At 31.1% G+C, this 15078-nt stretch overlaps 2 protein-coding genes across 2 annotated transcripts; one reads left to right on the top strand and one right to left on the bottom strand.

Moving 5' to 3' along the window:
- Nucleotides 1–2355: 2355 nt before the first annotated feature.
- On the bottom strand, nt 2356–6381 carry LOC120087812 (E3 ubiquitin-protein ligase RZFP34-like). The gene is made up of 12 exons (XM_039044723.1): nt 5912–6381; nt 5730–5817; nt 5565–5624; nt 4520–4552; nt 4343–4420; nt 4090–4133; nt 3954–3994; nt 3769–3851; nt 3597–3688; nt 3279–3348; nt 3132–3173; nt 2356–2843 (listed from the first exon to the last, which is right to left on the bottom strand). Exons 1-12 carry the CDS (start codon nt 5995–5997, stop codon nt 2682–2684), a joined length of 879 nt encoding a protein of 292 aa, XP_038900651.1. The 5' UTR covers nt 5998–6381; the 3' UTR covers nt 2356–2681.
- Nucleotides 6382–12689: 6308 nt separating this feature from the next.
- Nucleotides 12690–14804, top strand: LOC120088882 (transcription factor FER-LIKE IRON DEFICIENCY-INDUCED TRANSCRIPTION FACTOR). The gene is made up of 4 exons (XM_039046322.1): nt 12690–13175; nt 13981–14178; nt 14268–14441; nt 14537–14804. Exons 1-4 carry the CDS (start codon nt 12711–12713, stop codon nt 14621–14623), a joined length of 924 nt encoding a protein of 307 aa, XP_038902250.1. The 5' UTR covers nt 12690–12710; the 3' UTR covers nt 14624–14804.
- Nucleotides 14805–15078: the final 274 nt, after the last annotated feature.

The raw sequence follows: 15078 nt of genomic DNA, 5'->3' as shown, positions 1-15078 counted from the left end.
CTTGGTAGTCATGAAAGAGCTCTCCATTTGAGCAGAAGTATCTTGAGGCTCCGATATCAAGAATCCAGTCAGATTTGTTTTCCACCAGGTTGGCTTCCCCAACTACAGCAACTATTACATCGTTTTGCTCAGTAAGGTTAGCCTGTGGGGTAGGTCGCTAATCCGACCTACCTTTCCTTTGGTTGAACTGGTAGGATTTGTGCCATTGTTTTCCACATACATAACAGATTAATTTTTTTCTTTTCAATCTTGCCACCTGAAGTCCTGTGATATCCCTTCTCAAAGGAATTATTTTTACCAGACTTCTTGTTACCTTTGAACCTATCTTTGTTAACCGTAAAAGATTCAACAAGATTAGCATTAACCAAATTTAACTTTTCAAAAATCATCTTATTTTTCAGTCAGTCGGATTCTTCTGTGTGCATGTGGCTGATCAATTTATTTAAAGTTAAATCCTTCTTCTTGTGTTTTAGGTGATTCTAGTAGTCACTCCAAGATGGAGGAAATTTCTCAAGCAGTACATTCGTTTGAAGAATTTCACACATCTTCACCCCTTCAGACAGCACACATTTGCCACTAGATTTTCATACTCATCTGATTCACCATCAATTTCTCGTTTTTCATATGAAATTGTAGCCATTGTCCGACGACATATTTGTTACGGCCTGCATCGTCTCCTCCATATCTGAAATCCAGCGTGTTCTAAACTTCCTTCGCTGATTTTTGGCCCACAAACATACCGAACAACAAGTCTGACATATGGTTAAGCAGATGACCTCGAACCATTTTGTTGTCTTTTCATATTTTTCGGGATCAATATCGGATGGTTGTTTCATTTGGTCAGAAACAACAACAGCTTCTTTTTTGGATCGATGACAGTAGGCACCTTTTCGACAATAGCAGAACCTTCTGTGGTGAGAATGTAATCAACCTCTAACTGTTCAAAGAAGATGAGCAACTTCTAAAACCAACCGCGGTAATTTATTCTATCCAATGGTTCGAACTTGGACATATCGGAAAGGACCTTACCGTTCTTGACTGACATTTGGAACGAGGAAAAGATTACTTTCAGATTGTAAGAACCAAATATCGAATCATTGTTGTGCCGTGGAAAGAATCATTGCCATGAAAGTAATTTTGGTGCGACCGTTGTGCTAAACCGCTTATGTCAATTACTCCTCAAAGTTGACATAATGTCTAATCTCAGGCGTGCACTCGTCGGAGAAATGATTAGAATCAATGTAATATGCTCATAAATAGAGAACATAAAGTTTGAAGAAATCGGCCAGTGAAGATTTTTTATGAACTCGTCTCTCATTGAAAAAATTCAGAGTGTATGAGAAAAAGATGGATCATAATTGATCTAATTTGATGAAAACGTTTTTAATAAAACAGTTGAAAATTAAACGGAGAGGTAATAAAAAGGTACTCATTATTCGCGCAAGCGTGGTTACTCGAATTTGAGAATAATAATAATCCATTTTTACACCTAAATTTGAAAATAGAGAAATAAGGGGAAGAAAAAGTTTGATGGAGAAGATGATGATGGAAAAGAAAGAAAAGATGGGAGAGGAAGGAGAGAGAAATTGAAAATAATAATAATCGATTTTTACACCCAATTTTGTAACTTTGATTTTTTTTTTTTTAAATACTTCGATTTTTTTAAATCATATTTCACATATTTCATTATTTTTTTCCAACTTACCTCTTTTTTATTCCAATTTAATAGCTAGGGATCATTTTAAGCTTTGTTGAAAGTATAAGAATCAAAATTAAACATTTAAAAGTACATTGATTAAAATGAAACAACCATCAACGTAAAAGGACCAAAATGATATTTTGACATTTTGAATAATTAAATACCTAAATAGTTTTAAGGTTAAAATACTATTACATTGATTTGTTTAATTTTAATTTATGTACTTTTAATAAATCTTAAATTTAGTCCATCAAAGTTAATATTTATTGAAATTGACTAAACATTAATAATATTAATTTTCTGCAAGATAATATAATATGTGAATATATTTTCAAAATTTAGAGTGAAAATGAAAAATCTAATAGACAATAGAAGGTTAAGAAGAAAAAAAATCAGCAATAAACAAGTATAGAGACTAAATTTAAAATTTGTTGAAAGTATAATGAATAAAATCAAATATTTGAAAGTACAAATAGAATTGAAACGTGATTAAAATGATATTTTAATCCAGTTAAAGTCAATCTCATGCCTTATAGTCCTATATTTTAAAGTCTTTTCAATTATTGTCGGTTGTTGAATGCCGGCCATGTGCACATTATACCCTCGATAATTTGGCCAAAAATGCTAAAAAAACAAAAGAGAACAAAGACACCAAAGACAGGAACGATGAGCCAAATTGAACCTTAAAACATATAATTACAACAAAATTTCTATATACACACATGCCATGTGGAATGGTATAGAACCATTTGACCAAAATCTGAGATGCAATAGTCTTATTATGGTTAACTCTCCTATAGCCATTAGATTTATAGTGCTCATTTGTATTGAAGCAATGCATCTAATAGTTATGAGAGGGCAACCGCGTCATGGCGAGAAAGACCAATAATCTTTTCTTAGAACTTAAGGACACAATTGTACAACCTATTCAAGGAAGGTAGTACCAAGAATTTCTTCTTTTAATCTTCTTTTGGTAGGAAAGTCAACTCGCTATCTCAGGCACCGGTGTGGATGAGCAAGAAGCAGTAGGTCTTCTTCCTATTGTCTGTTTAGTGTTGTAGGAGTTGCAGTCCAAGCATTTATGAGCTATCACATGGAATTGAACTTCACCTTCTGCACCACAGTCATTACATAGAATCCACACCTGCTTGTATGTATGCAGACTCAAGTCATGGCCAAGATTTACAATTGCCTTCGCTCCATTTTCAAAAAGATTCATCATTTGTTACATTTTCTTCATTCATAAGATCTTTTTCATAGCATTTTGACCTCTGATCTTCATTTTTTAATTTCATTTCAAATCAGTATATGCTCCTATGTTTTGTTTTCAGATTTAAGCCAATACCAGGCATTGATTTTATTCTTCAAATCTCTTAAGAACAAGTAGAGAATCAAGACCATAAAGCTGAAACCATTGTTGAAAGGGTGTTACCTTCTTGTTTTTATACATATCAGGCATCGGGGTCGAAGCAATCTGCATTTATAGTTTAAGAAAAAGAAATCAAGATCTTGATGAATGAATTTAGTTCACATTATTGTATGAAGAAATTTAGAAAATAAGTAATAATATCTGATTTACCACTCTATCAAGCTTTTCCCACAACCTAGACATGTCACAGATTGACTTTGAGCAAACAGGGCAAGAGTACCTGAACGAAAGATATAAAACACATTGAAACCACTTCTACAAGTCATCTTCTACAGAATCATAGATGAATATATCTAAATTTCTTGACCTTGCACCCACTTCATTTCAAACGGGATCGAGCGAGACGACTCATAAAAGTTTAATAATGATTTCATTTTCAGCTGATTTTGGAATGTCATATACAAACTTTTGTAGAGTTCCCATCATAATATCCTAAGGTTATAAGCAGTCCAAATGTGATGTACTTACTGGAAATGTGACTCCATCTCCTTTGCACATTCCAAATGTATGGTATGGCCACAAGGTAAGACACTGATGTCTTTTGTTGTGTCAAATAGAAACTGCATTGAAGAATTTGGACATATGAATCGAGTAATGTTCGACCAGAAACAAAACATTGTTGTGCATCGAATTTCCTTACCTCAAAGCAGACAGGGCAGCTATGATGCATTGCTCGTTCGATGCAACGATGTCCGTCTTTCATTAATTTTGAATAGCAACATCCTGCAACAAACATTGCAAGGATGCAGAATTTAGTTTCGACCTTCTTGTAACTGTTTTTTTAAGCTGTTTCAGGTTTGGGTTTGAGTTTTGTCTCTCGCTCACCACATGTCTTGCAATGGAAGAAATTTTCCTTCCCCCCAGTCCTGCAAAATAGAATAAAGATAACATACTGAATAAGCATAATCAAAAGAAAGTCCTTGAATTTAAGCACATTTCACAAAGTTTGCATAACTTATACCTGCAGATTCCGCATTCATCACAATGATATTGACTCTTTGAAACCTGAAAAGGGAACAAACTGAAGCAATTAGAAAGGAAACGTTGCATCAGAAAGTGACTAGCAGAATGTTGTTTCTCAGCGAGTTAAAATTTCAGCAGAAATATGAAATACTACACTATACTATATGATTATTAAGAGCATTCTTGGGATGATTTTTTAAGAGTTCAAAAAAGTGTTTTTAAGTGCAAAAAAACGGTAGGTCCTAACTCACGTCGTCATCAAAGAATTTGCATATGCTGCAGAAGTACTTCCCAAAACAGACTCCACAGTTCATGCAGTACTGCTGAACCTGCTTGGAATAAAAAAGAACTCAACAAGTTAATTATACCCGTTTAAAGTTCTGTTTCTCAGTATGTTTCAATTACAATGTCATTCTCATGGAACTCACATCTTGTTCTGTATCACATAAGGAACAGATAACCTGAAGGTGCAATAAAAGACAACATACGGTTAGTTACTAGAGGAGAAAAGATGAAACTAACTAGCATACTTTTTGAAGATGTGAATTCAACACTTTCTTCAAGTAGTCCAGCTTATACAACATTAGGACAATAGTGTCGATCCTTTTGTACTTTAAAATGATATGATATTGTCCACTTGTTAAAATGGATTACTTTTTGAGTTTGTACCAAATGCAGACTCATAAGAAACTTCATAATGGTGCTTTTTTCTTGAAAAATAAAAGTGACAGGTTTGCTTCAGAATTAAGTTATGGTTCTATGGAAATACCATCTTCGTTAAGTCATGTTCAAACTTTTCAAAAAGTTAAAAAATGCCAAACCTTTCACCCACTATTATAAAAGTCGCTTTTTCTAGTTTCCCCAATTCAGATTGATTAAAGATCTATAATGTCATCTACCACAGATCGAATCATTGAACATAGAAATCAAATCTAGAGCATGTCTGGTGGAAAGAAAATTAAAGGCATTTTGTAACTATTTATTTTTTAGTTTTTGGTTTTGAAAATTAAGTTTATAAACACTACCATTTTTTTTTTTTGGGCTACTTATCCGGAGTTTTTACAAAATTTAAAAAATTTATAAAAATTCAAAAACTAAAAAATAAGACCACGTTTAGTAACTATTTGAGTTGTAGTTTTTTATTTTTTAAATTTAAGCATATAAACACCACTTCCACCTACGACTATTTTTTTATCCACTTTCCACTATTTTTTTTCAAAAGCTAAGTCAAGATTTGAAAACTAAAATAAGGTTATCAATGATTGTTTTTATTTTTAGAATTTAACTAAGAATTAAGTCCTTATTCCAAAAAAATGTGAGAACTATAGTACACATTCAGGAGAAAACAAGCTCGGATATTTCAAGAGCAGAAAAATAAGAACAAAACTGTTACCAAAATTATTACAGAGCCTAAATAGATATCAAAGCTGAGACCTAAAATTTTCTCAAACATAAAATTAGAAGAATGCAAACCTTCTGAACTTGATGGCGAGGAACATCATGTGGATCAAGAGTTCCCAATTCAAGGGAGTTCTGATCAAATCAACACGGCAATAAGAAGATGAAAAGAAAACTCCAACACCAAAATCAATTACCAAAACGTAGTTAAAAGAACCAACATTTTAATAAAATTTAAACCTTAGCTTCATTATGACAATGCCTACAATCAAAGATCTCATCGCAACAAGGCGCTTTAATCTTGCATCTCCTTCGATAATGCAAACACCTAAAACCACAACAAACGCGACTTGAGAACAAGAAACAAAACCCAAATTGAAACCGAAACCGAAACGTAGATCTCGACATTTGTAGAAACAAACCCGAAATTCCCAGATTCACGATCCGCGGCATCTGTAGATTCAATGGAAGAAGAAGAAGATAATGAAGCTTGAATCTGAGTGTCCATTGTATTATGATTTCCTCGATTGTTTTGTGAAAGCGGAGAGAAAAATCCTTTTGTTACAAAGGATTTGCAGTGGGGGAGGAGCTCGAGTGGGGTTTAAACCGTCGATGAGGGCATTTTCGGGAATTCACTCTCTATAAAGAACTGTAATTTTCCACGCGCCGGTCGACGTACCGAAACGATGAAAACGAGGCTTCAACTGTCAGTGAGGGTATTTTCGGGATTTCACCAAGTAAGGAAACGGTTAACTTTTCACGCGCTGCTGGACTGCGGAAAGGATTGAAGAAGAGGGGAGTTTGGGTACACAGCCGGTGAAAGGTTGACGTGAAGAACACGCGCGTTGGGGGAGCAAGTGGGGAATGTTTGAAAGAGTACGCCGGAGGATTTAGAGAAACAGGTGGCGACCGTTGAAACGCGCGGCAAAATTGTTGTTATAGTGAAAGACATGTTCATGTTTAATTTGGATAGGAATGTGAGTAATTGCTGACTAGGTTTCCACCTTATCTTCCAAGGAACGGAACGGGAAAGATGTGGGTCCGTTTTAGATTTTGCAAGAAAAGGACTCGAACGGAACGGAGTAGGGTAGTATATTAATCGAGCCAAAGAAACATGAGATAGACGGTCAAAGACTCACTTCAGGCTTACTCCTTGCTATTTCATCTATAACTCCATATTTCTTTGCCTTATTTTTCATTTTCTATGAATTCTCGTTCACATGTATCATCGTTCTATCTTTCTTTTTATAACTATATTGAGATGAATCCAATTTTTGAACTGGACATCCAAACAAACATATCAACGAAAGGTCATACTATAAATTTAGTCTCTACATTTTTAAATTTGTATCTACTACACTTATAAACGTTCAAAATGTGTAATTGGACTTTAAACTTGAATTTACGTATAATAGATTATTCCTAAACATATCAAAAAGTTTACAAAATTAACGGATGTATTTCAAGAAATGTTTGTACAAGACAACAATTATAATTCTTTTGATGAGAGAAGAACGTGACATGCAAAATAAAAACATATTCACTTCGTTGTGGTGTTATGATATAATTCTTAAGTCAAATAGTGAATAAAAGCAACTAGTTAAAAGTCTGTGAATGGATAATGAGTTTACTTCTCTAAGACTATAATGACGTGCTTATAGTTATACGAATGGATGACCTAGGTTATTCCAAAGAGGATTTCCAAGCCAAAATAGGATTACCCTACTGTTTACCAAGTTGGGGCATATTGCAAGGGACATGCCTCATTAGTCACTTGGTTAAATTCGACCAAGGCCAAGCTTGTCCCTTCCCCGAGATCTATTTTGATCTTAAATACTACTTTTTGTGTGGATATGTCACTTTTGTTTATATTTGATGTTCATTATATATATATATATTGGTCTGAAACCACCTATAACACTATATTAACAAGATTACAAATTTTTAACTTGGTGTCTAATAAGTGAATAAATTTTAAAAACATGGAATTGGTATACATATTGAACACTATTAAATCCAGGTAATAAATTTATGCTAAACATGAAAATCATTTAACTCGAACAAAAAGAATCACAACTAGAAAATTAAGTGAAAGGCCATTGGAGGAAATTGCGCATATAATACAAACAACATAAAATTCAGGCACGCAACGGAACGGAACAGTGGAATGAATGATTGTGGGGGTTATGTGCCGAGGCTGTTGGCAAAGTTCTGAATTCCCATCAAACAGGCGTCATGGGCCTTGCAAAAGCAGGCTCTTCAAATGGGCCGGGCTAGAATATGTATGGGCCCGATAGATTACACGGCCCAGTTAATAAACAAATCAAACAAAGGATTAACCACATGTAAGGTGAAGGTGGTGGGAGTTCAAGAATTAATTAAAAGTAGTGAGTGACTCAGAGAATGGAGAACGCCTCATTGGTTTATGGCACGTGGAGACATCTGCCGGAAACGGTATTTCCATGTGGGAATTGTGTGTCAAACACAATTAATTAAACTAATCAATATATAATTAAACACACACAACAATCTGAACATTTACGACAGAAATTTATTATTAGAAAAAAGAAAAAGAAATGGGTTTTGAGCCGAAAATTTAATGGGCCGGCGGCCAATAAAAGCCCAGAATGATGCAGTGCATGATGAAACCCATACCAATTCATTGAATATTCTCTTTTTAGTCAAAACTACGAGATGACAGGTGGAATGTACGACCCTTGCTTTAATTTTTTTAATTCATTTTTTCTTCTTAAATTATTCCTTCTCTAATATATTACGGTTTATATATATATTTACAATATGTGTTCTTTTCTTTTAAAAAAAATTAGTGCAAATTCAATTTACACCTCTAAATTGTATCAATTTAAACTTTAAATCTTTATACATAGATCAATTTATATTACCATCCAAATTTTATTCAACCAACATCATGTGAAACTTATCATTTAAGTCAATTAGACTCATAAATTTTCATAAACAAACAATTTAGACCTTTATTACAGTTACCTTCGTGCATTAATTATGAAACATGTGTGGGCTTCTTCAAATATCGGTTTTACAAAATGGATTATTAGAGTCAATCTATGGATGATTTTCAAAGGAAATTTTGTTTAAGAATCTAAATTGATTCATTTATAAAAAATTTATGGTTTAATTGATATAATTATAAATTTCACACGAGATTTTTTAAAATGAAACATAATAGAGGGTGTAAATTATTGATACACTTACAAAGTTCAGGATTTAAATTAGTATAAGTATTAGTTCAAGGTTTAAATTGATATAACTCATAAAATTTAGGGATAGGAATGAATATTTTTTAGGGTTTGAATTGTCAATCTAAACATAATTTACTAGATAAAAGATTAATTATTTAATCTTGCATTTCAAAATTGTCAAATTTTTTTATAACAAAAATCGTTACTTCTTTTTCTATAACAAAAAACACTCTTACACTTTACAATGAATTTACTTGGAAATATTTTGTAGCATAAAGTTAATTTGTAATTGTTTTGAATAAAAATTAAGGTTTAACTCACCGGTTAGACTTGTACAATACCCATTAAAAATCAAGCCCAGGTCTAGTATTTTATCTTAAAATTATAGTTTTATTTATCCCAACTTTTAGGTGAATAATGTGAGACGAGGATTTGAACATCGTAAATGTTTAAAATACACACACATATTATCTATTTGAATTAAGTTTAAGATAACATAAATCACGAGTTTATGTTGTCAATTTAAGCTAAATTAAAATTATGATCTTAGTTAGAAGGTCAAATGTTTAAATTTCAGAACTAAAAAAAAATCATGTAGGTTAATCTTATATAGGCTATAGAAACTTATATGAGCTAGATGTCATATTTGTTAATCTTTTACATAAAAGGTAATTTGATTAATAGCATAATTTTTGGGAAATTATTTCAAATGGTAAAGCTGTTGAAAATATTTACAAGATATAACAAAATTTTAGAACTATCAATGATAGACATTAATAATAGACACTAATAGCAGCGTCTATCATTGATAATTCTAAATTTTATTATATTTTGTAAATATTTTGGTTTATTTTTTTATATTTAAAAACAATCCACAATTTTTTTCATATCCTACTCATATATGATGTAACATATATCATTGGTGTACCATTTATGTGATAAAGTATATAATCAATATTTCTTTTAGTACAATAAGGGTGAAGGGAGTCAAATTAATACATATTACATGCTAATTGAGTTATGCTCACTTTGATAAATATATAATCAATATTATACTATTATATGATTGTAAAAATATATTATTGATATTCTTATATAAAATATAAAGAAAATATCAATTTATACCCCTACACTTTGAGAGTTGTCTCAATTCAAATGTTGAACTAATAATCATATTAAGTTAAGTCTTGAACTTTTGTAAGTATATCAATTCACAACATTTAGGGTTGGTAAAAAAACCCAACAGTGTGGGGTTCCTCGATTTGACCAGGGATGAGGTCAAACCAAAGAATTTATTCAGGGTCTCGTCCAGGGATGGGGTGGGGATGGGGACAGTATCCCCGCCCCGACCCCGAATTTATATATATTTTTTTATCCCCTCCCCAGTCCCCTCTCGCTCTCGCTCATCTCTTCCCTCTTACTCATCCCTCCCCTCCGTTGAAATCTTCCACGAAGAATCCTTGCGAGGAAACGAGGAATGGAGCCCCGCAGGGACCCCGTTTTCTCGTCGGGGAATCCCCGCCCCCGTCTCCACCTTCAAATGGCGGGGATGGGGCACAATTTTTCCCATGGGGCTGGGGACGGGGGACGCCCCTCTGCCCCGCCCCGGCCCCGTTGCCAACCCTAAAAACATTCGATTATGTTCTATTTAGATAAACAATGTGTGAGATTAATAATAATTTTACCAATTAAACTCCTTAACTTTCTTAAGCGAATCAATTTAGACTCTCATTGAGATTTCTTTTGAAAATTATCCATACATCCAATTCTAATAGTCCATTTTATTAATCCAACATTTGGAGAAGTATACACACTTGTAATAATTGAATGCATTGACGATTTTCAAATGTAACCTTAATAAATGGTCTAAATGATTTACTTATAACAATATATAAGTTTAACTATAACAATTATATGTTTCACACGATATTTTAACTAAGTTCGAAGAAGTGTCTTAATTAATACAATTATGAAAGTTCAGAAATTAAATTGATATAGTTATTAATTCATAGTGTAAATTGACATAACTTCTAAAGTTTAGGGATGTAAATTAATACTTTTCCTAAAATATATATTGATATACAATTTAATTATCATAAATCCATGTTATATAAATTCTAATTTTTTTAGTTTTTAGTTTTCCTATGGTTACATTGATTTAGAGTTCCAAGCTTTTAGACTTGATAAATTTATGAGAAATTTGTATAGATTAAAAAAATATCAAACTATTTTTAGAAATAATAATAATTACATTGATAGACGGTGATAGACTTCTATCGGTATCTATCACATAGTATCCATGATAGACTTCTATCAATTTCTATTACCAATAGACATTTATAGACTTCTATCGACATCTATCAAAGAATATTAAATTATGTTATTTTGTGTAAATAGTTTCCCTATCTTTCTATTTTAGAAAATCTTTTTAAATTTATACCTATTAAAAATAATTAGCCAAACCAACATAACTCGTGCCATTAAAAAATTAAAAAGAAAATTAAAAAAAAGACTATAGTATATTTGATTAATATCATTTTGCAACAAAAGTCATCCCTTCCTCAGATTAGACCGTCCCAAGAACAAATCACACAAATTATATAATTATTCCATGTTTCCCCTTTAAAAAAAACTTAGCCACAATTTTAAATTTTGACATAGTTAATTAATCAATAACCATCCATTTAGAGAAGCAAAATGACCAAAGCTAAGTTGACCTTTAGTTAACAACTTAATTAAGTATATCTTTGAAGATGGAAATTAAAAGAGTTGATAATGATATGCATGTATTACGTCATTATACATCTAATCAGTGAATTTAATTTAAATATTTGCTAATCAACTAATCAGTACGAATTTATGTGATTGGTTATATATATATATATATTGAGCACACCTCTTAATATATTAATCTTGCTTCACAAACAAAATTAAACATGCTTGTAAGTTATGTCTAACCAATCAAATGCCAAACATTGTTTTGAAATTAATTATTGTGTCTCTATAGATTAAATTATAAGTTTAGTTTCAAAGTTTTAGAGGATGTCGATTTGATCTTTGAATCTAAAGAATTGTCTAATTGATCTCTAAACTTTAAAATATATGTATAATTTGAGTTTTTATGGACTATGATAGCATATTTAATAACATGAGATTCCATCTCAAAACCATTTAGTAATAAGAGTAGTAGTTCATCTATCTTATAAAATATGAGTTTCATTGATTTTTTCAATGTGAGATTCTTGATCGTTTTTTTGTGTGTTGTTATTATTATTAATTTTTTTTCATTTCTATAAATGAAAGCGTACTTTTTTAAGCCCGGTTTGATTGGCTTTTTGTTTTTGAAAATTTAACTTATTTTATTCATATTTCTTAAAATGATTTGCATTTTTTTAATATAATGGTTGAATTCTTAGTCAAATTCCAAAATAAAAACAACTTTTTGAAAGCTACTTTTTTTTTCTTAATAAAATTTGACTTGGTTTTCTAAATCATTTGTAAAAAGTAGATAACAAAGAAATAAATTTGGAAATAAAAGTTGTGTCTATAGGCTTAATTTTCAAAAACAAAATAAAAAAATGAAATAATTATTAAATGGAGTCTTAATTAATGAAAATCAAATGAGAGAAATCTTTCCGAATAAAATTAAAATTTATTATGAAATAAAAGTTCTCCATAAAAGATAATTTCTCTATTTATAAAAAAAAAATTAAAAAATAAACAAAGTAAAGTAATCATAATCCCCATTAACAAAAAGTTTTGACCCCAATTTATCCTAATCTCTATTCCATGTCCCTCAAACTCAAATTGGAAAGTTCATGTACTGAACTTATGTTTAAACCTTTTTTAAAAATTAAGCATAACATGTCATGATACTCCCATTTAATTATTATTATTAATTTTTTTTTCCAAATAGATTCCCTCCTTTCCCCTGTTTATAAATTAGTCCATTAATCACTTTATGTTGATCCCATCAAATCAATTTACTGATAAAAAGTTAGGGATGGAGCAAATTGGGAGACATTTAATGACGAACATCAGCGATCAATTTGAGCTTCAAGATTTCATCCATGGCGACAACTTCGATCAATATGTGAATCTGATTCGTGGAGGCCACGAAAATCAAATATTCAATAACTTCGATCCTGATTTCATGAACAGTTTGTTGGTGGAAAATGGTGCGGATCCGAGCGCTGAATTCATTGTAGATTCGAATATGGTGATGAATAATAATTCTGATCCAAATTCACTGTTTAGTACATTGGAGAGTTTCAATAGCATCATGAAAGAAGTTGAAAATGATGATGAAGATGAAGACGACACTTCTGTCGAGAATTCTTCTTCTTTCACAAATTCAAAGAAACCTAAAGTGGATAGAACAAGAACTTTGATTTCTGAACGAAGGAGAAGAGGAAGAATGAAGGAAAAGCTTTATGCATTGCGTTCATTGGTTCCAAATATAACCAAGGTATCATAAATTAATATTCACTTTCATAATCAATTAATACATTAATCTATTTGATTAGAGATGTTCTTTTTTCTTACGAACCTACTTGAATAAGGCATAGAATGAGGAAAAAAAAAAAGAGACCTTTTTAAATATAAAAAAATATTCGGAAATATTTGAAATTTTTTAGGATTTTTCTATTTATAAAAGTTTTTTAAAAAAATCTCATAAGTGGATAGGAAATGTCTCTTCTTAAGTCATATTATTATCATTTAAATTTAAGTTTTATTGTTTAATCATAAAAAATAATAGATATATTTAAGGATAATTGCTTTATGTGTCTATCATAGATATTTTACTATATTTGTAAATATGTTGACTCATTATTCTATATTTGAAAAGAGTATTATATTTAAATGGAACATAACTATTTAATTAAAAAATTTCAATCGAAGTTAAATAAGTTAATTGATATTTTTTATATAATTAAAAAAAAAACAAAGTGGAGAAAAATTCCCTAGGAGAAATCAATCCCCACAAAATTAAAAAGGGTAGAGAATGAAATAGGATCTCGTGAGCTCTCTAATTTTGATTCTAGTGAGTTTAAATTTGGGTTATTTGTTCTTAATATTTTGAAAATATTTATTTGGGTGTATGTGTATTAAGTAAGAGATCAAAATAGACTTTTTAAAAATAAGAATTAAAATGAATTAAAATACATGAATATTTTGTAGCGTCTAGTTTAAATTATGCATTTAACAATTAAAAAATGGAGTTGGTTGAAATGGTAAGATTGATTGAATGGCATGATGTGGAAAAAATGCAGATGGATAAGGCTTCCATTGTTGGGGATGCAGTGTTATATGTGAAAGAGCTACAAATGCAAGCCAAGAAGCTCAAAGCAGAGATATCAGTTTTAGAATCCTCAATCAACGAAACACAAACCAATCATAGACTTCAAAACCAAAAGAACATTATTCAAACCCCACATTCTGAACAATTCCTTCCCACCAAAATAATTCAGGTACATTTTTCTTTAATCATGTTGTGTAATGAAGTATTTGAATGCTAAGCTGGTAATAAATAATGTTGCAATTTGGCTTGCATTTGTAGCTGGATGTGTTTCAAGTGGAGGAAAGAGGGTTTTATTTGAGGCTAGTTTGCAAGATGGGTGAAAGAGTAGCCATGTCTCTTTACAAAGTTCTTGAATCTCTCACCAGCTTCATTATTCAAAGCTCCAATTTGGCTTCTGCTTCTGATAGATTCATTCTCACTGCTACAATTAATGTAATTACTTTCTTATAATCTGAATTCAAATGATTGAGTCGGTTTAAAATGACTTTTCAAGTGTTTCTAAAACTTATAATCTGTTTATTTTGTAGGTGAGAGATTGTGAGGTGGAGATGAACTTGCCAAATTTGAAGCTTTGGCTTACTGGGGCACTTCTTAACCATGGATTTGAGTTTTAATCACATCTTAATCAGCTCTTATTTTTCTTTTTCTGTTTAACCAACCCTTTAAACCAATACAGAGATTGTATTATTTTAATTGGCAACTTTCTATTGTAAGGCCATTTGAATTTTGAAATGGAGGGACTTACAATGCATCAGTGTGTACCTCCTCATCTTAAAGATGAATTTCTTAGAGATTTAACAAAGTTTTCCTCAAATTCACTCAACTCAATCCCAAACTATCGTACATCTTAATTGTGCCACACACACGTTTATAATTTCTTTCTAGTTGAAGATTCAATAAAGAAAAAGAAATCTTAAAAGAAGTTCATAATTAATATTATTACATCAAAGAATGAACTCGAAATTTAAAAATCATATTAATTGTTGGGATTATTTTACCAGTTGTTGATTTTGAACTTGTTAATCCCAAAAATTACATGAAAACTACTTTGTTTTTTTGTCTTTTTAAA

This window comes from Benincasa hispida, chromosome 10 (assembly GCF_009727055.1).
Source record: "Benincasa hispida cultivar B227 chromosome 10, ASM972705v1, whole genome shotgun sequence".
Taxonomy (NCBI): domain Eukaryota; kingdom Viridiplantae; phylum Streptophyta; class Magnoliopsida; order Cucurbitales; family Cucurbitaceae; genus Benincasa; species Benincasa hispida.
The sequence above is the reverse complement of the archived record's forward strand: the minus strand, read 5'-3'. Positions and strand labels throughout refer to the sequence as shown.

Bases quoted from the DNA above. Each gene is read 5' to 3' on its own strand.
- LOC120087812 (XM_039044723.1), bottom strand. From the start codon at position 5,997: ATGGACACTCAGATTCAAGCTTCATTATCTTCTTCTTCTTCCATTGAA. The intron at 5,818-5,911 runs GTTTGTTTCTAC...TTGTGGTTTTAG, and splicing joins CGTGAATCTGGGAATTTCGG to GTGTTTGCATTATCGAAGGA. The intron at 5,625-5,729 runs GTTTAAATTTTA...TGATTTGATCAG, and splicing joins ATTGTCATAATGAAGCTAAG to AACTCCCTTGAATTGGGAAC.
- LOC120088882 (XM_039046322.1), top strand. From the start codon at position 12,711: ATGGAGCAAATTGGGAGACATTTAATGACGAACATCAGCGATCAATTT. The intron at 13,176-13,980 runs GTATCATAAATT...GAAAAAATGCAG, and splicing joins TGGTTCCAAATATAACCAAG to ATGGATAAGGCTTCCATTGT. The intron at 14,442-14,536 runs GTAATTACTTTC...TTTATTTTGTAG, and splicing joins TTCTCACTGCTACAATTAAT to GTGAGAGATTGTGAGGTGGA.